General features: G+C 52.5%; 9 protein-coding genes across 9 annotated transcripts; 5 read left to right on the top strand and 4 right to left on the bottom strand.

Annotated features, from left to right (window-relative positions):
* Positions 1–1926: 1926 nt before the first annotated feature.
* On the top strand, positions 1927–3164 carry CDV56_103152 (NAD(P)-dependent alcohol dehydrogenase; the record flags this gene model as incomplete). The annotated part of the gene is made up of 2 exons (XM_026756771.1): positions 1927–2099; positions 2177–3164. 2 exons carry the CDS (start codon positions 1927–1929, stop codon positions 3162–3164), a joined length of 1161 nt encoding a protein of 386 aa, XP_026612463.1.
* Positions 3165–4907: 1743 nt separating this feature from the next.
* Positions 4908–7879, top strand: agdC (putative alpha-glucosidase; the record flags this gene model as incomplete). Its single annotated transcript, XM_026756205.1, has 7 exons — positions 4908–5118; positions 5172–5779; positions 5832–6075; positions 6129–6200; positions 6253–6711; positions 6763–6871; positions 6922–7879. The coding sequence occupies 7 exons, from the start codon at positions 4908–4910 to the stop codon at positions 7877–7879; spliced, it is 2661 nt and encodes an 886-aa protein (XP_026612462.1).
* A 481-nt stretch (positions 7880–8360) lies between these two features.
* CDV56_102461 (uncharacterized protein) lies at positions 8361–8793 on the top strand (the record flags this gene model as incomplete). Its single annotated transcript, XM_026756080.1, has 3 exons — positions 8361–8535; positions 8604–8680; positions 8746–8793. 3 exons carry the CDS (start codon positions 8361–8363, stop codon positions 8791–8793), a joined length of 300 nt encoding a protein of 99 aa, XP_026612461.1.
* Positions 8794–9310: 517 nt separating this feature from the next.
* CDV56_102265 (putative TIM barrel metal-dependent hydrolase) lies at positions 9311–10306 on the bottom strand (the record flags this gene model as incomplete). The annotated part of the gene is made up of 1 exon (XM_026755884.1): positions 9311–10306. One exon carries the CDS (start codon positions 10304–10306, stop codon positions 9311–9313), a length of 996 nt encoding a protein of 331 aa, XP_026612460.1.
* A 930-nt stretch (positions 10307–11236) lies between these two features.
* On the top strand, positions 11237–13013 carry CDV56_101895 (putative MFS quinate transporter; the record flags this gene model as incomplete). Its single annotated transcript, XM_026755514.1, has 4 exons — positions 11237–11327; positions 11390–11743; positions 11810–11878; positions 11935–13013. 4 exons carry the CDS (start codon positions 11237–11239, stop codon positions 13011–13013), a joined length of 1593 nt encoding a protein of 530 aa, XP_026612459.1.
* A 254-nt stretch (positions 13014–13267) lies between these two features.
* Positions 13268–16030, bottom strand: CDV56_101471 (putative C6 transcription factor; the record flags this gene model as incomplete). Its single annotated transcript, XM_026755090.1, has 8 exons — positions 13268–13785; positions 13839–14149; positions 14208–14520; positions 14575–15048; positions 15101–15182; positions 15238–15640; positions 15726–15796; positions 15929–16030. 8 exons carry the CDS (start codon positions 16028–16030, stop codon positions 13268–13270), a joined length of 2274 nt encoding a protein of 757 aa, XP_026612458.1.
* An 835-nt stretch (positions 16031–16865) lies between these two features.
* CDV56_101099 (threonine--tRNA ligase MST1) lies at positions 16866–18458 on the bottom strand (the record flags this gene model as incomplete). Its single annotated transcript, XM_026754718.1, has 1 exon — positions 16866–18458. The coding sequence occupies one exon, from the start codon at positions 18456–18458 to the stop codon at positions 16866–16868; it is 1593 nt and encodes a 530-aa protein (XP_026612457.1).
* Positions 18459–18794: 336 nt separating this feature from the next.
* CDV56_100828 (uncharacterized protein) lies at positions 18795–20216 on the top strand (the record flags this gene model as incomplete). The annotated part of the gene is made up of 1 exon (XM_026754447.1): positions 18795–20216. The coding sequence occupies one exon, from the start codon at positions 18795–18797 to the stop codon at positions 20214–20216; it is 1422 nt and encodes a 473-aa protein (XP_026612456.1).
* A 429-nt stretch (positions 20217–20645) lies between these two features.
* CRF1_1 (glycoside hydrolase family 16 protein) lies at positions 20646–22033 on the bottom strand (the record flags this gene model as incomplete). The annotated part of the gene is made up of 3 exons (XM_026754153.1): positions 20646–20760; positions 21130–21886; positions 21946–22033. The coding sequence occupies 3 exons, from the start codon at positions 22031–22033 to the stop codon at positions 20646–20648; spliced, it is 960 nt and encodes a 319-aa protein (XP_026612455.1).
* Between the last annotated feature and the right edge of the window lie 2333 nt (positions 22034–24366).

Genomic DNA, 24366 nt, shown 5'->3' with positions numbered 1-24366 from the left:
TTAAACTCCAGTGACTTGGTGCGTACCAATCACAAGGAGCAGTACACCTGCCAGAGACGTCATAATATCGCTATGATGATCTACAAGCCTGCAACAGATGCTCAGTTGGGATTGGACAGATTGCGAGAGGAGGCCCCAGCATCCATGTGAGAGGCGCGGGGTCCTTGGGCTAAAGTACCAAATAGCCCAGGAGATTGCATCTTCATTCCGGCTTGGAGTGGACACGAATGAGATAAGCTTCTTCTGGAAAATCTAAGGTGTTTCGAGATACTGTGGTGTCAATATCAGCTCAATAGCTCATGTCTACTCATCGGTTGACCAACACCTAGAACGGGTCTCTGGCTTGCCGATAGATGTGTCACTTACCATTCTCAAAGAGTCTCTGACTGTTGTTATTTTCTGACCTGGTGCGCAAACCATCCCTGTAAGTAACTTAGTTCATTTTCTCAATGTCCGACTGCAGATTATCCATGAGAGTATCAGCCCGTTGCTTCTGCAAGAGGGCGATGGATAGGCGTCAGTATACCGGGGCGAACAAGAGACCGCCTGGTTTTATTCTGGTTCGGACCTTTGCGCATCGCTCTTGTGTGCGGCTTCTCATTATTTTGATCCCTCCAATCTGACTGTTTTCTTTTGGCATGTCGAGGGTGACAATCCACGTCCCATCGCGACTCAATCCCGTCAAGTAAACACTGGTCATGTGAGCATCCGAATCTTTCATACTCCATAGCTCAGAGCAAGTATATCGCTTTTTCGGCATGATCCAGTCCAGGAAAGACATGAACCGTCGGAAAGTGGCCTGGCTCGAGTATCATGTCGGTAAGATACTGCCCGGCGCGGATGATATTCTCCACCAAAGGATGACGAGCCCGCCGGAGAATTGCCACTTTGGGCCGCGGTCCATAGGACTGTTGGGGACTGGTCGAGGCACCGCATTTGGGATGAACCAATGAAGCAACGAGTTTTTGAAGGTTCTTGTGCGACCATTGAATATCGTGGATTTGTGATATATTTTTCTTTCTTTTTTTGGTTCCGTAATTGCTGGGTTTCATGGATCATTGACGCTTTGAGATCCACTCGGAGGCTAAAATAACCTCTTTTGTATACTGATTTAACCGAGTGATCATTTCAACCGTGGTGTTTAAGATACATCAGGAAGGTCAAGATGCGTCCAGGGTGATTGAGAATACCTTCAGGTGAATACATCGAGTAGTCAACTATCGATATTGTTGCAACACAAGTCGACGTTGTCGCCATCGAGCTGTTTTTATCATGGATCAGTGTCATTGTCCATGCCATATACAGGAGCAGCTGTCTCAGGGCAAGCGATACTCCATACCTAGGTAGCTTATATTACGGAGTACACACTACTGCATCTGGAGCACACATTCCTTTTCCTCTGCGGTGCTGTTTCAATTTTCCGACAAGTACAACTCATCTGTATCACTGGATACTCCAGTTGAAGATCTTGAGCCTGGTTTCAACCAATGAAGAGAGTTTCAGATGGAAAACCCCCGCGGACTGCGGGGACAACAGTCGAACAGAGTGAACACTGAACAGAAACCCGGCTAAACAGGCCATTACACAAACAACCGTTAGTACTCCACACCAATCCAGTCCATTCCATCCATCCCACTCTGTGTCCCGCAGGAGGATGCAACACTCTGGAGCTCTGATGCTGATTCATGCTGCCCACCTATGGATCTTCCATAATCATGGAGGATTATCATTCGGCCAGCGTCAGCTGAATATCCGTCATGAAATTTTTGTGCTCTTATCTTAGAGGGGCAACTCGAGTATTAAAGCTTGTTGATCCCGCCACTACCCTCCCATCTATCCCTTTCACAGTCCTTCCCTGACGCTCTATACCCTTTGATTTCCTCGTCTGCTTGTCTTGTCCAGTCCTTTCGCCACGAGTCGGATACCATGGCTACCGCAACCACAACTGTTCTCGAGAAGCCTAACATTGGCGTCTTCACAAACCCCAAGCACGATCTATGGATCGCGGAGTCAACACCAACCTTGGAGGATGTCAAGAGCGGCAACGGACTGAAGCCTGGTGAGGTCACGATTGAGGTTCGCAGCACAGGTATTTGCGGGTATGCTGCTCTTATTCTTTGTGTCCTACTTCCTCATGTCGCACGCAGCAGCTGACCAATGATTCTCGAACACAAAGATCTGATGTGCACTTCTGGCATGCGGGTTGCATTGGCCCAATGATCGTCGAGGGTGATCACATCCTGGGTCACGAGTCGGCTGGTCAAGTGATTGCGGTTGCTCCTGATGTCACATCCCTGAAACCCGGCGATCGTGTTGCTATCGAGCCCAATATTCCCTGCCACGCCTGCGAACCCTGTCTGACTGGACGCTATAACGGCTGCTTGAATGTCGCCTTCCTCTCCACACCCCCCGTTGACGGACTGCTGCGACGCTATGTCAACCACCCCGCCGTCTGGTGCCACAAGATCGGCGACATGAGCTTCGAGGATGGAGCCCTGCTGGAACCCCTCAGTGTATCTCTTGCGGCAATCGAGCGCAGCGGACTTCGTCTGGGAGATCCCTGCTTGATTACGGGTGCTGGTCCCATTGGTCTGATCACCCTGCTCAGCGCGAAAGCTGCCGGTGCCACCCCGCTCGTCATTACGGATATTGACGAAGGACGTCTGGAGTTCGCCAAGTCTCTTGTCCCCGAAGTGCGCACCTACAAGGTCCAATTTGGTCTCTCCGCGGAGGAGCAAGCCAATGCGATTATCAATGTTTTCAACGACGGCCAAGGTTCCGGCCCGGATGCCTTGCGACCCCGCCTGGCGCTGGAATGCACAGGTGTAGAGAGCAGTGTGGCCTCCGCCATCTGGAGTGTCAAGTTCGGCGGCAAGGTCTTTGTCATCGGCGTCGGCAAGAACGAGATGACCATCCCGTTCATGCGTCTCAGCACACAGGAGATCGACCTGCAGTACCAGTACCGCTACTGCAACACCTGGCCTCGCGCCATTCGTTTGATCCAGAACGGCGTGATCAACCTGAAGCGCCTGGTCACCCACCGGTTCGCGCTGGAGGATGCCCTCAAGGCGTTCGAGACGGCCGCGAACCCCAAGACTGGAGCCATCAAGGTCCAGATCATGAGCTCGGAGGAAGACGTCAAGGCTGCTTCGGCTGAGCAGTAGGTCTAACTTGGAACTTGTCTATACTGATGGCGTTTAGGGGGTTTGGAATCGTGTTGGGATTGTCTTGTTGATTCTTTTCGACGACACGCGCATACCTGTCATGTTCTTTGCATTGCGATAATGACCATGCCATGTACTGTTTTTGATGATTGCTATATGTGCATCCAGGCTGGGAATATAGACATTTCGAAGTTCTCTTTTCAAAGTTTGGTTGAGTATCTGGTTGGCTTTCCGACAGATTTCGCTCCTTTCTTTCGATATTCGGTGGTGATGAGGGCAGTGTAGCTCATTTTAAGCAACTAGGCCATATCTTGGCTTAGGCTTTCTGGGTCTAGAATTCTTAGGGTATGGTATCCGACGTTGACTCTGACCACTTGCATTATGGGTCTCGGCATTCTTCATATTCAGCGGCATTGCAATTCATCAACTTTAGAACATTCTGAAGAAGCTCTACGATTGTCAGAAGATTTATTGATGGCCGAGGTCAGGGTCCATTAGGCAATATACATCGTTCTTATCGCAATTCCGTTCTTATTGTGATATTAATGTGAGTGAGCACAGTTGATGCAAAACACAAAAAGTACATATTTGGCCTGCATATCTCAGAGGATTCCACTTCCTACTCTCAAAAGAAACTATTTACATGCCACAAGGACCGACGAGATGCAGTATCAGGAGGGATGATGGGGATCGATCTTTCTACGCTCTTAAAATGAGTGATCATGTGATCCTTATTCCTCTTCGGACAGAATCTTATGGAATACGAGGTAGAACCTTGACTGATTCGAGTACTCCGTACAATCTCTAATGAAACCGTGCCATCACTAGGACCTACTTCATCACTAATGAGTACTACCCTGATGAAGTGTTGGGATCCCCGGCCTCGACCTGCCATCCCAGCGGGGAGACAAGCGGGGAAAACTCCCCTTGGCATCTGGTGATTTGTTGCTCTCCAGCCAGTCAGCGTGGGGTATGGATGCTTGGCAGAGACGACGATTTCGATGTCGGGCCGGCATCGATGGCCTTGAAGCTGCCAAGTTGTTTGCGTTTTGCAGTTCAAGATGCTCGGTCTGTCAAAGGTTGAGCTCACAACTTCATTTGGTTCAAAGCTAACATATATGAAGTTATCAACACAGACGAAGTCTCGAAGATCGACACGAGTTGGCAATAATAATAGCTGACTGGGTGCATGATCCCCTGCAATATGCCAATAGAGCGCATGCTATAGTGCATAATATTCGGCTTATCCAGTTCCCGTCCTGGACAAGATCAGCATCATGGGCACCAAAAGCGGACTGGTTGGAACCCCGATATTTGACCGACTGACCAAGACCCTGCAATAATACAAATTGATGACCATCCTTGTTTGCTCCATTTCTTCCCCGCTGGTTGACCCCATTTATGGGGTTCAACTGAGTAAATCCAGTCTAGTCCTTCATGAGAGCTCTCATGGTCCCCTGCCCAGCTCCGAGCCGGCCAATTGCCGGGTCCTTGTAGACTTCGGCCCAGGCGCAATCTCCGAGCAGTCGTCCCGCATACTTGGATCTGATTGATCTGATGTGTCCGATGTCTGTCATACAGCGAGAAGAACGCATGTGCCACCGGCCGTGCTCCGGGAAAGTGTAAGGTGCGTCCGATGGAATGTTCTGCCGCTAGGGCCCAGGTCAGACGCATATAAACCTGCGCTCTCTCGCTCTTCGATTCATTTCATCCCCAGTACCGATCTCAAGTCTCCAGCCCAACATGTTGGGATCGCTGCTACTTCTCGCCCCTCTTGTGGGAGCTGCCGTGATCGGCGCCAGGGACAACAGCCAGGAATGTCCTGGTTACAAGGCCACGAATATCAAGCAGGGCCACAGCTCCTTGACGGCGGATTTGACCTTGGCCGGTAAACCGTGCAACACTTACGGCACGGACTTGAAGAACCTGAAACTTCTTGTGGAATACCAGACTGGTAGGTATTTCAGCTTTGAAAGGCAATGGTTTTTTGAGCTTACTTCTCTCTAGATGAACGTCTCCATGTTAAGATCTACGACGCCGATGAGGAAGTTTACCAAGTCTCCGAGTCGGTTCTCCCTCGCGTGGATGGCAAAGGTGGATCTAGCAAGAAGTCAGCTCTCAAGTTCGACTATCAGGCGAATCCTTTCTCCTTTAAGGTCAAGAGAGGCGGCGAGGTGCTTTTCGACACCACCGGTTCGAACCTGATCTTCCAGTCGCAGTATCTGAACCTCCGCACCTGGTTGCCCGAGGATCCTTATCTCTACGGTCTCGGAGAGCACACTGATTCTCTTCGTCTGGAAACCACAAACTACACGCGTACTCTGTGGAACCGTGATGCTTATGGTATTCCTGAGAAGACCAACCTGTACGGTACTCATCCCGTGTACTATGACCACCGTGGCCAAGACGGCACCCACGGTGTCTTCCTACTAAACTCCAACGGCATGGACATCAAGATCGACAAGACCGAGGACGGCAAGCAGTACTTGGAGTACAACACTTTAGGGGGCGTCTTTGACTTTTACTTCTTTACCGGTGCCACCCCCAAGGACGCTAGTATCGAATATGCGAAAGTCGTCGGTCTTCCCGCCATGCAGGCCTACTGGGCTTTCGGTGTTTGTTCCCCAGTCTTTCGATCTGCCGGATTCCTGTCTAACCCTCTTCTAGTTCCACCAGTGCAGATACGGCTACCGTGATGTCTTCGAGGTTGCTGAGGTTGTCTACAACTACACCCAGGCGAAGATTCCACTGGAGACCATGTGGACCGACATTGACTACATGGACAGACGACGGGTGTTCACTCTTGACCCTGAGCGATTCCCTCTTGAGAAGATGCGTGAGTTGGTGACATATCTGCACAACCACGATCAGCACTACATCGTCATGGTCGACCCCGCTGTCAGCGTGAGCGGTAAGTCACCTTTTTCCAAGTACGGAGCGGGGTTATCATTGACAGTCGCCTAGACAACGTCGGCTACAACGACGGCATGGAGCAAGGCATCTTCCTGCAGACTCAGAACGGTAGCCTCTACAAGGGTCAGTCTCACCTGTAAACATCAATGACACCCCAGACCACTCACCTATACAGGTGCCGTCTGGCCTGGTGTGACTGCTTATCCCGACTGGTTCCACCCTGACATCCAGGAGTACTGGAACGGCGAGTTTGACAAGTTTTTCAACACCGAGACCGGCGTCGACATTGACGGTCTGTGGATCGATATGAACGAGGCCGCGAACTTCTGCCCTTACCCTTGCAGCGATCCCGAGGCCTACTCTGAGGAGAACGATCTGCCTCCCGCCGCTCCCCCTGTTCGTCCCAGCAACCCACGCCCGTTGCCCGGATTCCCTGGTGATTTCCAACCTTCGTCCTCCTCGAAGCGGTCCACCAAGGGATCTAAGGTTGGACTGCCTAACCGTGACCTGATCAACCCTCCGTACAAGATCCGCAACGAAGCCGGCTCCATCAGCAACAAGACCATCAACACCGACATCATCCATGCCGGCGAGGGATATGCCGAGTATGACACTCACAACCTTTATGGTACCAGTAAGTAGCGCCCATCGGCCCGGTCGCGAGCCCAGTCTAACCTTTCCACAGTGATGAGTTCCGCTTCTCGCAATGCCATGCAGCACCGTCGCCCTGACGTGCGGCCTTTGATCATCACTCGCAGCACATATGCCGGTGCTGGCGCCCACGTTGGACACTGGTATGTGCAACCCCGAGATCAATTCGTGAATCTGTACTAACCGCCGCCAGGCTGGGTGACAACCTCGCTGAGTGGGGCAAGTACCGCATCTCCATCGCGCAGATGGTTGCGTTCGCCTCGATGTTCCAGGTGCCCATGATCGGATCCGACGTGTGCGGTTTTGGCAGCAACACAACCGAGGAGCTCTGCGCTCGCTGGGCCCGTCTCGGAGCCTTCTACACCTTCTTCCGCAACCACAATGACATCGCCTCGATCCCGCAGGAGTTCTACCGCTGGCCCACCGTTGCCGAATCCGCTCGCAAGGCCATCGATATCCGCTACAAGCTCCTTGACTACATCTACACTGCCTTCCACCGCCAGACCCAGACCGGCGAGCCCTTCCTGCAGCCCATGTTCTACCTCTACCCCGAGGACAAGAACACCTTCAGCAATGACCTGCAGTTCTTCTACGGCGACGCCATCCTGGTCAGCCCCGTGAGGGACGCGAATCAGACTTCGGTTGACGCATACTTCCCCGACGACATCTTCTACGACTGGAACACGGGCGCCGCCCTGCGCGGCCACGGAGCCAACGTCACCCTCAGCAACATCGACGTTACCGAGATCCCCATCCACATCCGCGGCGGCAGCATTATCCCCATCCGGTCCGAGTCCGCCATGACCACCACCGAGCTGCGCAAGAAGGGCCTCGAGCTCATCATCGCCCCCGGCCTCGACGGCACCGCCTCGGGCAGCCTGTACCTCGACGACGGCGACTCCCTCGAGCAGCGTGCCACTCTCGAGCTGAAGTTCACGTACCGCAAGGGCCGTCTCCAGATCAAGGGCAAGTTCGGTCTCCGCACAGACCTGAAGATCAACGCTGTTACCCTGCTCGGCCAGAAGGCTGCGCCTCGCGGTGTGACTGCCTCCAGGTCCGTAAACGAGGCTTCCTTTGACTCTGGCCGGCAGAGCGTGACCGTCAAGACGAGCCTGGATCTTACCGGTCCTTCCGAGGTCAACCTCAACTAGATTTGTACAGTGTTAGCTTGCAGCAACAATGTGAATCAATCTATTACACTTTAATTGAATTGCCATTGGCAGCGAGGCCGCAAGGGATAAAACTACGTCCGTGTCAGTGTCTACGTACTTCTACGAGTACGTAGCCTAATGATCCCTTTGAACGTAGCAAGTACATACTCCATACAGGAACCAGTTCCGCAAAGGCAAGTACTAGTAAAACATGTTCCACCCACAGGAACGCGGATCATTATCATTCATCTACGTCCCTGCATGATGATCCATACTTCACCCACATACCACGCCCATCTCAAACAACGCAAGGGACCAAAATACTACAATCAAGGGCCGCAGGCCGCACAACAAACGCGCCCTACCATCCATAAGTACATCCCATTCCCTTCTACTTTAACAGAAACAGCCCGTTGTCAACGCACATCTCCTCAAGTTCCACCTCACTACCCAAACAAAACACAAACCACAAACCACCAAAATGCAACTCAACCCCATAGCCCTCGCCCTCCTCTCCACCCTCACCCTCGCCCGCGCCGACCTGAGCTACTACTGCGAAATGGCCAAGGACAAATCCAACTTCATCCAGAAAGCCTACTGCTGCGATGACCTGGTCCCTGCCCGGTACGCGCAGGGCTCGCTCCAGGCGGAGAATTGTACGTGCGGCCTGCTGATCATCCTTGGGTTTTCCCTCTTGACTGATGCTGATGCTGATGCTGTGTAGGTACGCTTGCGGATCCGAAGACGGTGGGGGATAAGTGCCCGAATGACGGGACGGTGCCGGTTTGCTGTTATACGATTGTAAGTTGATTGTCTGTGCTTGGGGTGAGAGGGCGAAAGAGAGGGCGGGGGCTAATGGGTGATAGGAGCATATCTTTATTTGTACTTCAAATGGGTATATCCAGGACCTGTAGGAAGCGGGAGGTTGAGGGTGGTGTATATGGTAGATGGTGTTGTGTATGATGGTGAAGGATGTGGCTGGTGATATGATATTGTCTGTTGCTGCTGCGTGATTATGAGTAACAGAAGAAGGGGATTGATGTGGATGATTGAGGAGACAATTGACTCCTGACAAACTTCGAGTCAAACATGACAATACCTCGGCATTTCGGGATGAGTCTTCATATATCGTCGTACTTCTTCCTCATGACTCATGATAATTGCAAACCTGGACTAAGATGACTCGCCAGCCAAAAGTGGAGAGACGGAAATCCCCCATCTGCCGACGTCTCGGCAAATCCATCCACTACAATTAAGGAGACAGACTAACACAAAGACCGGCTCATCGGACTCTGACCGAGATTATGACGGTCTTTTTCCGTTTCATGTGATGGACAAGATTGGTGGAAAATAGGCAACGCCGTAAATACATTCAAGTCGTAAGTCATATCGTCGCTACGCAGCACTGCGCCTCGATCACCGCTGGAGTAGTCAAGTACCACCCATCAACTCCTCCGCGTTCAACCTGAACACCCGATCAGTTAGTCCAGTCTCACTGGCACATAATCGCAGACACAACTCGGTGAACGGGCCAACGTCAACCCCATGAAACCGCGTGTGCGGCCAGTCTGTCGCGTATATTACCCGCCTCGGGCCCCTGCTTAGAAGTTCCCGCGTAACGACCTCAAGATCGCGCAGTTGTTTGTCCTTGCTGAGGCGGTACGGGGCCGAGATTTTGACGTATGTCTGGCCGGCTTGGAGGAGGGTGATAAGCGACGAGAAGCCTGGGAGGGTGTATGGATTGAATTGACGAGTGGTGATGAACGGTTTTGGAGGGAGAACGGGGCACCCGAAGTGGTCGATGCAGATTTTGACTCCGAGGGACGGAACGATGTGCTTGAGCATGGGCATCATGTGGAGAGGCAAGTAAAGCTGGATCATCCAGCCGAGGGGACGGATGAGCTCTGCGTGTTGGGAGAGGGCTTCTGCCAGCTCGGATTCGGAGAGGACTCTGCCTACGGATTGTAGGTTGACTCGGACTCCGCGCACGCCTAGTGTATGCCATGCGGAGAGAGTGGTGGAACAGGTCGTGGCCGGGTCAATGACGACCACTCCTCGCCCGTGAGACGGGCCAATGCGTTTGAGGGCTTCGAGGAGGCATGAGTTGTCGGTACCGTAGATGGATGGTTGGACCAGAACGACGTTCTTGATTCCCAGGGTAGATTCGAAGGCCAGAGCCTCCTCGAGGGTGTGAGAGGATGGTATGTATGCTGCGCCTGGGGAGACCGGGTACCGGTTCGGTTCCACGACGTGCATGTGGCTATCCCATGATCGTGGGGGGATACGGTGCTTAAGGGGGACGGGATGTGTGAGTTGGTCATCCTTGATGATCGGCTCGGTCTTTCTAGCTGCCAGGCAGAGTGAGGCTCGAGATGAGCTGTCGAGAAGGCATGGCTTGGACTGGAGGGGAGTGAGTATGTTTGACATGGTTGGATGTCGGGTACTCCAGCGAGGGTGAACTTACGAGCGTAAGAAGTCGACGTTTCAGGACTGCTCGTCTCAGCAGATCAATACAAAGGGCTGTCATCGCAGAAACCAGCTCCGAGAATCCACGTAGTGTGCCACCTCAGCAAGGAATGTGGCTAGGATCATGAACATGAGGAGAGTCCCAACCCCGTTTGCTTTACCAGAGAAGCATGGGTATTAGAGGGGAAGGGAAAAAGAAAACAGGAAGGAATGGACACGATTTGCGTCCGTATCACAGAATGCTTTAGTAGGTGGACATGGTTGAACAAAAGGAAGTGCTGTGACACAAGGAGCGGAAGGTGTCCGTGTCTGCAAATCAAGGGCAGCGAACCGAGCCCAAACGGGACATCGGCTCATAGCAAATTCCTCAGATCTTTCCATTGATCCATTCGACTTCTTCATTCAGGACAATTCCTGAAGCGGAAACTAAAGTGGATTGCCAGCGGATCCATCCGGTAGATCTGCCCTGACCACTGTTAACATCGGAGGACTCCAAGGATTGATGAATTTAGAAGACTCACCTCTTCATCAGTCAATATAACTGATGCCATAGGTGACAGTACTCCGTAGTACTATCCCTGTCTAAGAAATGAAAGATGCTGCCTGCATGCGCAAGGAGACTATCAGTCTCATCGGAAGTTGGCCGAAGCGAGACCCTTGTCATGTGCTTTTTCGGCGTCTGCGAATTTTTCCCACTTCCCGCGGAAGATACCGACCTCAATCTCCCAGAAACGAGGCCTCGGTGGATATCCATTAATCCGATTGTCCAAATTATACCAATCAATTGGCAAATTAATTCCATCGTCTCCATCAAGAGCTTTCCCCGCAGACCTTGAATTAGTGCTTGTTTCTGTCTAGTTCTTCCCCGCATGTCATCGTTCAGTCGCCATCATGCGGCTGGCGATTGACTGGTCGCGGTGGACCACCAGTCCTTATTACGCCGTCGTCATTCTGATTATTGCCTGCGGGAGTATTCCGAAAGGTATATGCGCCTCTCGATATCTGCCAATTCGTGTACTGACCGTGCATGTCGTCAATCTACAGGTTACGATGAAGGTGGCTTTAGCGCCAGTGTCAATCTAGAGTCGTTTGTGAACGATTACCATCTCGCGTCTTCTGAATTGACGAATAACAAGACGGCTTTGGCGAACCGGAAGGCCAACATCACCTCGTTCAACGTTTTGGGTGCCGCGTTTGGCGCCCTGCTCGCATTGGACTTGAACGATCGTCTGGGCCGGCTGCGCTCGTGGCGATTAGCTTGTCTGATATGGGCCTCGGGTCTCTTCGTTCAGGTCTTCTCCTCTGGTATATACGGTTTACTTCTTGCGGCGAGGCTGTGGAGTGGACTAGGGGCTGGAATGCTCACAGTTACCACACCGTTGTATCTGTCCGAAATTGGTATGGGATGCGCGATTTGGACACAATTGACTGAGACAAATTGCTGACACAGTGATACTCGTTTAGCCCCTGCAAGAACTAGAGGTTTGGTGGTCAGTATCTACATGGTTATATTGTTGGCTGTATTGGCATTGGGTGGGTCACCATCTTCCAGATATTGGGGTGCCTTACAGAGCTGACGTTGTCAACAGGTTTCTTCATCAATTATGGCGCCAGTCTGCATATGGCCCCAACGCGGACTCAGTACCGTCTCGTGCAATCCATACCTCTGATGCCCGTCGGCATTGCGTTCTTTGCGTCCTTCATTGCACCCGAAACGCCTCGCTACTTAGTCTCAAGGCTCCGGCATGACGAAGGACGATCAGTCCTCGCTCGTCTGCGTGGCAAAGGCATCTCCGACCCAGCGATCGAAGACGAATTCAACGCCATCGATGCGCAAGTGCGGACCAAGGCGATGGATCTGGCGTCTGTAACCCACTGGGAAGCATTCAAAGAGACTCAACTGAACTCCAACTACCGGCAGCGATTCTGGCTGCTGATGGCCATGCAAACCATCTCCCAATGGACCGGAGGCAATGGCATAACCTACTACGTCTCCACCATCTTCCAGTACGCCGGAGTCGACGGCAACGCGCGCTCGCTCGTCTCCTCGGGCGCCTACGGGATCGTCAAGCTGGTCTTCACCATGGCCTTCACCTGGGGGCTGATCGACTACCTCGGCCGCCGACGGTGCGCCCTCGCAGGGCTGAGCCTCCAGCTCGCTGCCCACATCTACATGGGAGCATACATGGGCCTGCAGCCGGGCTCGAGCACCAACCGCTCCGCCTCCGACGCCGCCATCGCCTCCGTCTTCATCTACGCCGTCGGCTGGTCCATCGGCCTATGCACCATTCCGTACCTCTACGGAACGGAGATCTTCCCCACCCGCATCCGCAACGTCAGCTACGCGATCAGCATGTCGCTGCACTGGTTCTTCCAGTTCGCTGTCGTCCGCGTTACCCCGAATATGTTCGTCTCGCTCGATGTCTGGGGCGCCTACCTCTTCTGGGCGACCATTTGCTTCTCGGGGCTCGTGGTCTTGGGCATCTGGATGCCTGAGACGAAAGGCGTGCCAATTGAGCGGATGGGTGATCTCTTCGAGGGACCGTGGTACTTACGCTGGCGAGCGAAGCCAAGACCGGTCGGTTCGTCTTTGGCTTCTACGGCTGAAATGGACGCGGGCGTTTATTTTGGTGAGAAGAGGCCGGGTTGGGGGAACGTTTCTGTATGAGCTTTTACCCTGAGGTCTTGAATTCCTGTTTGTGCTACGGCTGCTGTGTATATACCATCTCACTTGCACATTTTCATTCCCAACATTGACTGTACATGGATGTGCAGAACGCATGAATCTGTTCATACAATTCTACCACTTTCAAAATGAATATACTATGACGAACAGTAACGCAACTCCATGGATATCACAACAGTCCATTACATCAAAAATTACACGCATCCAGGCACTCGTCCGTTCAACTTCCAGGATGATCATCCTGTCCTGCTCCACCCCGACTCAAATGCAGACGTCATGTTAGTCGTGATGGGCTCCGCATATGAGAACGCTTCGAATACCTCGGGCGTAATCTCGTAGGAACCCGGATTGTCCAGCGTCATCACCGCGTCGGGTATGCCGCCGAGTAGATGCGTCGCTGGCATGGGCGGCACCCCCGTCTGGGACAGCTCAAAATCCGCGACGGGTTGCTGGAATGCGTAGCCCTGGTGTAGCAGGGGTGCGTTTGTGACGCGCGGCGCGGGGATGGAGGTTGGTATGGTTGGTGCCTGGCGGGCCGGGGAGACGTGACGGGAGCCGCTGCCCAGATTTAGAGTGGGCTGGCCGGGGTGCTGGCTGGGGGATTGACTGTGAGTTCGTGAGTGTGGTTGCGAGGTTGGTTGCGAGGTTGGTTGTGAGCGTGGATGTTCGGGCTGCGGCGGTGGAAGTTGGATGTGGATGTCAATTCGGAGTTTCTCCAGTTCTTGGTATATGAGGCCTAGGGCTGTGGTGATGACTTGAAGAAAGTTAGCATAGTCTTGTCGGTGTGAGAGAAGTGCCGTGACTTACCAGGACTTGAAACCTTGACTCGCTCGAGTGCAAGGATGCAAAACTTCAGTTTGTTGAGTGTACCGGGCGCTGCATATTTTAGGGCCTGGATTTCCAGCAGGAATATCGATGCAGCCGTGTACACGCTATATGCTAATGAGAGCACGACATGCGCGTCGCCAAAGGTACGACGGTAGAGGTCGTATAGCGATAATATGGCAGTCGCCGACGTCATGCATTGGACCAGGTGACTTTTATCGTATGCCTCGCGGTTTCTCTTTGAACAAAGGATCGGACGATGAAGGAGGATGTTGATCGTATGATACAAGCAGCTGTAGAGGAGGCCGTCAGACAAATAGTGACATCGAATCGTAACGGAGACAAACTCACTTCAAAATCACGATATGGCTTGGTGGCGAGTATGGAGGTAGCTCCATAGCCACCAGCTTCAGGTAGTCTGGCAACTCATCCCACCATTCTGCCAAATTCCTCGCCTGCTCCTGGACGCAACTATGGAACTCTGCTTCAGACACCTGTCGAATAGGATCGTAAATATGAATCAAGATCTCATTCAGGATCTCCGCCAATCCACACATCCTCATGAAACATGATGTAGAATGAGCCTGGGTCGGCGGATAGTGAGTGCCTTCTGGGAAAATAACCCCATGAGGAGTCCAGATCTCGATTTCAGACGTATCATCCACTGCCAGAGATTATGAGTAACAGAACCACGCTAGGCAGGGAAGAGACAACTCACATATAGTTCGCGGGGGACTGACGTGAGAGTTCTGCATGGTTGGCGACCTGCCAAAGTACAATGACACCAGCTTGTCCCAGAAATAACAGCTCCAAAAGAGGCGGTTCCGAATCTCAATGTCTTCGTCGCTCAATTGAGCCGAATCCGGATACTTGCGACTATCAATGGAGATACCGAGATCGTCCAACAATCGAAAGGCCATGCCACTGTACAGCCATGCTTGTGTTCGATTTCCTCGCCCACACTCCTGTGCACTGAGCAGGAGCAACGTCTGGATGGTCGGAATGCCAGCATAGCCGACTTTTAACGAATCATACAACCCCGACACAGCGCGGTGAGAGAATTGAGCGCCGCCATCGAAGGATTCGAGGATGGGGCCAATTTTGGGTTCAGCCTTGCACCATCGTACCGAATGAGAGAGAATTGCATTAAGAAGTGTATCCGAATAATAAGGACCATTGATTTTCATATCGCCTGGAGATCGTAAGCACTTTTGTTTCTGACATCGGACGATGTGGGTACGAACGAGTAAACGCAGGTCGGTAAACGAAGTTGAAAAGTGGCTGAATCCAGCACCAGTGAGAGTCAAGAAGATATTGGAATGGTTCCTGCCGAAATCCCAAAGTGAGCCTTGTCCTCTCGGGAGACGAAGAGTCCACCTACCGGCATGGCAGCCAGCTGCTCAAATGCCCTCTCTCTCCAAGCATTGTTGATGAGCCTTTCCTTCCGTCCCTCTAGCTGCATGGCAAGATTGGAAGATGACGAGGTCTCGCTCAAAACACCACTCGGGAGCTGAAACAAGCTGGTAGGACCGTGGAAAGATATTCGGCCATCGTGCTCGATCCGGAGACCTTCAAAGTCCCTGGCCAAGCTAGGCTCGTTTCCCTCTTCCTCCTTTATCCTGGTCCAAGGACGTGGACTCGAACTGGACTCACCCGCCGACGACGGTGAGCCTGCTTTCCGAACGTTTGTCTCGGACAGCTGCTGACCCCGCAGTTTGGCCAGAGCATCTTCCAGCTGTGCGACTCGAGCTTCTAATTGCTTGGTGTACGATAGGGTCGGAGCTCTGAGGACAACTCAACACGTCAGCAAGGGAGAAGGGATCGACAGGAAGCTGCAGGAACGGCCGGGGATACGGATCGGAGACGTACAAGCTATAAACGCACGTTTCCCCGCGAGCTGCACAACGCGAACACGACGGACTGGCACCGTTGCATTTTACCTAAATAGTCAAACGTCGATGAGCTCCGTGTCCAATCCGATAAGCAAATAAGGTCCAAACCGTCGAGGATCCTTTCTCCGTATCTTCACATCCTCTTCGGAATTCACCCGAGGGGACAGGGGGAAAACCCACCTTGCGCTTGCGGCAGGCCTCACATGAGAAGGCGCTCTTCCGAGTCAGATTCGTTTTCAACGGGATGTCGGCCATGCCCGATTTACTTGGTTCGACTACCATGAAATCAACGAGGGAGGCGAATCAATATGATCGCGGGAGATCGAACAAACTGCGCGGAACCCTCCATGAGAAGAATTGGACTCAAACAACAAGAGGCGAAAACAAAAGGGAAGAGAGAAGAAAAGGTCGCAGCGGTAGTGGGGGGGGTGAAGGACTAGAATCGGCGGCGAGTGGGAAGAGGGGATGAGGGGGCAATGCTGCCCTGCTAGCAGCGACTCGGGAAGTTTCGCAGGCTGCTTGCTGGTCTTCTAGAAGAGCTGGAAGAAAAATAGGAGGAATAACGTTGTCGCTGTTGGTGGGGGGGTGTGTGTGGAACATGGAATCCGAAAGTCGAATGGACGAGCGATCCTCAATCAGAGCGGATCAGAAAGGAAAAAGCATAAAAGCTTCTTTAAGAGACTGTCAAATAACGGCATGCCGCCATGAAGTCCAAGACGGCTCTGTCGGTGATACTCCGGAGTATTTGTCCTGGGCAACTTAGAAGTCATGCTGTCATCCCCGATTTCGGCAACATAGACGAGGAGTCAGTAGATAATCATTTCGCATTAGATAGTATTAGTCTCGCAAAGAGGTCCTGCTTCCTTCAAGCCAACTCTTAAATTGACATAAAATGTCTCAGATGAAGAGCTGATCTCGTTGCAACAAGGCTGGAAGTGAGAGCCGAGAGCCCTAACCTCTATAATGGTGGCTCCGTAGAGACTTGGCATCCCGAAGCCGGAGGACGGGGGTGATACTCGATTGGGCATGGATGTGGATCACTGCCTCGTATATGAAACTGGGCTATGGTACAGGATAGTAGTCGAGATTATAGTACAAGGATAGGACATAGGATACATCAGACAAATTGCTTCTCCAGCTGTACCAACAGATCATGGACCTCATCGACCTTCAGCCTGACTGCCCGTGGCTTGTGGAGAGCGTTCTCCCCCAGCCTTGTCTCGAGCACTTCCTTCAATTTCTGTCCATTTGCATCTGTTTTGGTCTGCATTTGACCTGTCACATCCACAGTGATACTCGAGTCCGCGACATCTTTAGGCCCGAGGATGAAAATCAGATTGTACTTCATCTGTTTGGCCCGTTGGATCTTCTTCCCGAGCGTCTGGCTACTCGTGTCGACATCGATCAGGAATGTCGAGTCGACGGATGAAAGAGGCTTTGGAGAGGTTGCATTGCCCTGGCCAGCAACAAGAGGACGGAAGCCGGAAATTTTCGCGGCAGCTTCTTGCGCCTGCTTCAGCACCGCCTCATCCTGGTTGACCGTCAGAATGATCCCCTGACGCGGGGAGAGCCAGAACGGCCAGCGACCGGCATATTGTTCGATAAGCAAGGCAAGGAAGCGTTCCAGCGACCCAAAATTGGCCCGGTGAACCAGCACGGGCGTCGCTCTTCCTGGAGTCGCCGGGTTGTAGTCCTCTTCACCCTCCGCAACTTGATACTCCAACCCGAACCGTTGCGGCAGGTTCATATCCAGCTGAATAGTGGATAATTGGTGATATTTCCCCGCCTGATCCTGCAATTGAATGTCGATCTTCGGCCCGTAGAAAGCACCATCACCCTCGTTCATCGCCCATTCCCTCCCACTGTTGTCCAAGGCTTCCCGCAGCTGAGCCTCCGCACTGTCCCATAGCTCCAGGCTCCCGATAAAGTCCTTCTCAGGCCTAGTAGAAAGTACGAGACGGTATGGTCCCAGCCCAAATGTCGTCATCACCATGTCGACGAACCCCAGCGCGGACGCGATCTCCCCCTTGATCTGCTGCGGTCGGCAAAAAATATGACCATCGTCCTGATGGAATCGTCGGACACGGGTAAGCCCGCTCAGGGATCCCGAGACTTCGTTACGGTGGAGAGGGCTGAAATCGGCGTAGCGGATGGGCAGTTCGCGATATGAGTGGTTCTGCGACTTGAAAAGGAGACAATGGCCGGGGCAGTTCATCGGTTTCAGGCCGTACGATTCGTCCTCGCCCGCTTCTCCGTCGGTTTCCCCCGTGGCTCCTCGACCTTTGACCTCGTACATGTCATCCTTGTAATTCTGCCAATGGCCCGAAACCTCCCATAGAGAACGCTTGTAGATCGTTGGCGTCAGAACTTCGCGGAATCCGTATTGAAGGTACTGGGTGCGGAGAAACGAGATCAGTCGGTTGATGACGTGGGTGCCGTTGGGTAGAAAGAGAGGCGATCCAGGACTGTAGATAGAGGTGGTGAAGAGATCTTGAGCGGTTCCTAGAGCTCTGTAATCCGTATTCGACGCGGTGGATGCTGGGAGACGGGACTGTTCAGCATGCGCTTCGGAGCACGAACAGGATCGGCTTGATGTCGTTGACAGCCATTGCAGTCTCGTGGTCGGCGCTCTAAAATTTTTCGCGCCATTGTCGAAGACTGGTCGTTTCGAGAACGAGCGCTGCCAGGAGAGAGCGGATAATCGACGCATGGTTGGTTAATTCATGGCAAGGAATTTTTCTTCCGCGACACGACGCGAAGGTCCAGCTGGATCGGCCCGATTGGGAAATCAACGAATGGCATGTGCGCTTCCCCACTATAACAACAGTTTCGATCGACACATCAGCGCATTACTTCGCAATGGCATAAATGCGATGACTCTTATTGCGAGAGCATCAAGACAGATATATCTGTCGGTTGAGATTGCAGCGGTTCTTAATGCTCATCATTCTGGCGCACTGCGATCTTTAGTTCGACGGTCAATCCAAGACGCCGAAAAGTGGAAGCATATACGAATAAAGTGAAAAAGCCCAAATATATACTCAACATGTCTCCGGGCTCAGCTTGCCCAGCAGAGAGCTCTGTACTGGGCGAGTCCTGGGTTGTGGCGTCAACCTCATCCTTGCAAAAGAAGCATCTACCAGAAGAATCCGAGCGAAAAGGACAGGCAAATAAAGAAGACCAGAGCAAGGGATGCCATTCGATGACCACATCTGGTTCTTCAATATCAGGTCCTGAGCTCATCATGCCGTCAATATGCGAAGTACCTATCTCAGAAGCCTCCTGGGTAGTGCCGGAGTTGCGCTCTCGCACGCGGTCCACGCATACAGTCAAACGAAGACACAAGCGATTATCCGATCAGCCAGGGAAGAAGGGAGAGTCTGGAGCGTCGAGTTTGGAAGACTCTACGGCAGCAGCGCGCAGTTCACAGGGAGGTGAAGGCGTGTCCATCAGCTCTGGAACAACATCTAGCTCTACGCGCATGGAAAGATACATCAGAGCATTGATCAACCTCCTCCTCATGGCGGCAATCTCCCACCTTCTCATTCTACCTGAGCTCGTCCACCAATATCAAACCCTCTGCAGCATCGAGGCAGTATCAACCCTCTACCCAGCGAGCTGCATCCCTCCTTACCCGCACCCACCATCCACAATCCCGCAATCCCGCTCAGTGCAGTCCAACCCCAACCCCATCCTAACCTCCCAATCCCGCCTCGAAACCCTCTTTAACATCACCCTCACCCAAATGTCCATCTTACATCCCACCCTGCGACAAACCGAGTCCCTCCTCCGCGACCTCCACGCGAATCTCAAAAAGGCCTACCCGGCCGCCAAACACGAACTCGACCTCGAATTCGCCGGCTGCACACAAGCCGCCCGCACCGCGACCGGCAAGTTCGCCTCCCTGAAAGCAGACATCCACTCCGCGACAGACAGCCTCCTCGCTACCGCAGCCACCGACGACAGCACCGGCACAGGCCGAGGCCGAGGCCGCTCCGTCGCACAGGACGCCAGACTCTCAACCCAACTGGCCCGCCGGGAAGCATACCTCGACCAGCTGACGGCGCGCATGCAGTCCAAGGCCGAGGCGCTGTGCGGTGACTTTGCCACGCTGGACGACCACCTCGAGTCTATCGAGGAGATCGTGCAGAGGGAGATGCGCGCCCCTCCCTCCTTTCCTGGCACCCAGACAACTGCCGGGAACGGGGCTAGTGGCGACAACGGCAACGGCAACGGCAAGGGTCTCTGGGCTTTCATCGACGCGATCGTGCCGTTCACCGGAAGGACGTCTCCAGTGCGTTCTGGGGAGGATGAGACGTCGACGTCGGGGATGGGGATGGGCAGGAACACGTATCTGTCCGACTCTTATCGGCAGGCGGCGAATTACCATCGGCCTGTGGCTGATCTGATTCGGAGATTGTATATCGATCTGCAGAGCCTGCAAAGGAGGAAAGGTAATTTGGTATAGGCATTAGCATCAGCATCAGCATCAGCATCAGCATCAGCAACGTAACGTAACGTTCGCGACGAGTGTATGTGATTTCCAGAGTTTGCGCGACTGGAGGAGAGTAGACAAGCTGCGCCTACATCAATTACCGGTTATGATTGACGATCGATAATTATATCTCAATGAAGAATACCTACGAGAAACGTTTCTTCTAATTCGCGAGTCAAAGAATGAAAGAGTCCTGAAAGGGTAGAGTAGTTTCATTAATTATGTATATATGTTGTATGTACGGGGCATAAGGCATAGGCATGGCAAGGGCATAACATGAATCAAATACAAGAACGATGGAGTATCCGACTCCATCGCGAAAATCCCGATCCCAAAATCTGTAGACGTGACGTAGCCATCTCATTAATGTGCATCGTGCATTAAACCAAGGAAATCATTTCGTTAGAATCCCAGCATGGCAGCGACCACGCTGAACACCAGGACGGAGGCTGTGTACGACCCTTTGATGGAGGTGGCGGCGCCGGGGAAGAGAGATGTGGTGGCGGAGGCTCCGGAGCTAGAGGCGGAGCCAGTGCTCGAGCCAGAGCCGGAGCCGGTAGTAGAGCCGGTGCTGCTGCTGCCACCGCTGCTGCCAGTGGTAGATCCGGAGGCGGAGCTGGTGCTGGTGCTGGAGCTGGAGCTAGGGCCGGTGGTGGTGGACTCCGAGCCGGTAGACGAGCCAGAGCTCGAGTTAGAGCTGGAACCGGTTCCAGTAGTGGTCGAGGTGGACTGGGTAGCCGGCTTGGTGGTGGTCGCCAGAGTGGTGGTAGGGGCTGAGGTGGTGGTGGATGAAGTGCTTGTACTCGAGGTGCTAGTGGTGCTGGTGGAGCTGCTGGTCGTCGAGGTCACCGAAGGGCTAGGCGAGGTATCGACGGCCCCGTCGAACTTGATGCTCTGCCATGAGCCACTGTTGTCCGAGTAGGTGTAGGACTCGGCAGGGTTGCTGTTCTCAATGTGAACCGACTTGACGTACATGGTGTACGGTCCCTTGCTGTAGTCGGTCAACCCACCGGCCCATTCGATGGTACCCTGTCCGTTGTCGGGGTCGCCGCCTGCCCAGGAGCCGATTCTCAGGCGCATAGGAGTCTGCGGGAACCGAGTGCCACCCTTGGCATCGTTGTATGCAAGCGTACGCACGACCGCGCCGTCAACATACCAGGTAATCGCATCCTTGGTCCAGTCGATGGTGTAGGTGTGGAAAGTGTCCTGAGGAGTACCAACGCCCACATAAGTGGCCCGGTCATAGGTCGTGGTATCGCCTTTACCGAAGTAGTTGGTCTCGATCTGAGTGGTATCACCGCCCAATGCTTCCTGCGCTTTCTTAGTCCGGTTCAAGAAGAAAATCGGGTGAACAAGCAGGCTTACCCAGTCAATCTCATCCAGATCATCCGACTCTAGGACGATACTGCTCACAATACCGGTACCAGGAGCGGCCTTCATCACCACTTCGGCCTTTCCGAAGAAGAAGTAGAAGTTGGTGTCAATGGTAGGCGCATCACCCTTCTTAGCGACAGTGAACTCAGCGCCCTGTGCGCCAATGGGAACACTGCCTCCAGTGACGGTCCATTGACCCAGAGCTGAAGCTGAGGTGAAGTCGGCAGTGTAACTGGATGCGGCAAGACCCTTGTCGGCCGGACAGGACTCTGCGGCGCAATCGTTAATTAAGCTGCTATAGATCATCTGCAGTAAGAAAAAGACTCACTCTCAAGGGGATTGCAATTTGTGTAGGTCTGTGCAGAGCACAGAGGGAGCACTGCAGTCAGGGCTGCTGCTGCATACTTGAAATACATGGTTGCGTTATGCAGAGCAAATGAGCGCTGCGTCAGGCAAGAGAGCTGTGTACCAGATGATACTGGGGCAAGACTTTTGAAAGTAACGACTGTAAGTATATGCGGTAAGACTTAGGGCTCAGGAGGCTGTCGTCCAGTCAACAAAGAGGTGTGTGTGTGTGTGTGTGTGACAAAAATGATTCTGTTGCTACAAGGACGGGGAATTGACAGCAGTAAATAGTACCCTGGTCCCCGTCGATTACTTATGAAAGAAAGAAGTGGAGGAAACCATGAGCGAGTTTACTGAGGAGGCTGAGCGTGCGCACCGTGGACTATCGAAACTAGAGTCATCAGGACAAAACTATAGATAGTAGTGTCGCCGTGAGGCACCCGTGGGATTAGTCGAGTTTTTTTCCTGCCACCGAGCCGAGGATCGCCTCTGATTGGGAGCGCAGGATTTTAGCATTGTCCCCTGGGTCGATGATCCAGCGTACCGTCTCAGACTCGAGGGGTCTAAGGCAGGAACTGAGTGCTCAGAGGTCAGCTTGCATCAAAGATGAAGGTGGTCAGACACCGTGATTGATCGGACAATGTAGGCAGGCAACCGACCACCCGATCTAGTGGATCAAAAACTGGAGAAGACCCATCTTGCACAGGATCAGCTCATGATGATAGGCGCGTGGGATGCACCTCAGCCGTCGATTGTTCATGAGCGGTAAGACCTGTGACTGGGCTGAGGGTGAATGTGCCCAAACTCGGCCGGAAGGTATTCAAAATTGCAAGAATCTAAGTTTGAGTCTTGACTCTGACCGTCAGACGGACTGACCGACCGGGGAAACCACTTGGCCACAGGCAAACCGTAGCATTGCAAGTGCAAGTGCAACTGTAAGCGAGCGGCGCAGTAGTGAGCTACATACGTACTGGAGAAAAAAAGCTTGAGCCGCGATGTCTCAGACTGCAGACAACAATAGCCCTCTAGGTTAATGTCCTAGTCCGGGTGTGGTTTGGCTCAGGTCCACGGTTGCATTGACACGAACTTGTGTTGGTGATGGAAAGTAAAAATCTCCTAGTCTAGTCACTCTACGGAGTAGTGTCTGTCTAGTACCTACTAATAGTGTCCTGCAAAGTGTCGAGTGACTCGGCAGACTTGATAGTAGTATCGGGTACTGTGCTCCGTAGATAGTAACCATTATTGGTATGTCTCTCCCAGAGATAATTTTAGTCGGTCAGACCTAAGAAATGAAACATTTTCTTTGTTATAATTATCAAATATCAGTTGCCAAGTACAAAGTTAAGACAGATGATGATATTCCAAGTTGAATCACAAAATGTTTGAGAATCCAGGGTCGGTGTCACTCATTAAGAAGGAATCGACAGGCGATCTGTTGATCTCATCATCATCATGATCGAAGGGAATGCGCGTATTTCGCAATCCGAGGAACATTTCGACTCTTCAGTCCGGAGCCATGGATGATCAAGACGTGGGTTTGCCATGTGGATAGACGTTGAGCACAATTCCGTTTGGGTCCTTCACTGCAATAATATTGCATCCCTCTTCCCTACGACTGCTATAGAGGTAGACAAGACTACACTCTGTCGTCTTAGTAACGGTAGGTTGCTTGGGCTAATATATATCAGGATATCGGGATGTTCCATAATAAGGCAGCAATAATAATAATGAGGAAATTGCCGAAGTGATACCATCCCATTCCCAGCCCCCAGAAAATGAAAGGTGGTACTGCCATGTTGTATGTGATTTGCAGATAGATTAAGCGGGATATTAATGTCTGGGATCAACCTGTCTCACTGGAGGAAGATATTGGTCACTTATCATCCAGATAGATACCTGTAGCTCAAGTCTGAGACATCAGCAGGGGACTATGCCAGTGGCACTATCCCAAGCATGCAGAGTATCCTGTCAGTATGCTCCCGTAATCACAGCAAGAGCAGACCCAGACATAAGTAAGACTTACAAAGGGCGGCTAAGACATACGACTCAGAATAGAGCCACCTGACAATCAAGGCCTCGAGGGAAGAAAAGAAAAACTCCCGAGAGGGAATCGAACCACCAGCCTTGGGAGATATGCAGCCAGACATACACATAACAATTCATAAAATAAGACCCCCGCAATTCCTGTTGGATCAACAAACAAGCCAGTTAGTTGCCTTGGTTGCCTTATAACTAACTAGTTAACTAACTAACGTAATCCACAACCGAGCGAGACACTCAACCCCTGAAATCTTACAACCACCATCGAATCATCATCAAATCCAGCCTTTTATCCAATATGGCATCGAAACCAGCAGACTCAAGCATCAGATTAGAAGATCGCATATCTCTTGCAGTCAAAGCA

This window comes from Aspergillus thermomutatus (genome assembly GCF_002237265.1).
Source record: "Aspergillus thermomutatus strain HMR AF 39 chromosome Unknown NODE_171, whole genome shotgun sequence".
NCBI classification, from domain to species: domain Eukaryota; kingdom Fungi; phylum Ascomycota; class Eurotiomycetes; order Eurotiales; family Aspergillaceae; genus Aspergillus; species Aspergillus thermomutatus.
This window is presented reverse-complemented; position numbering and strand designations above follow the sequence as displayed.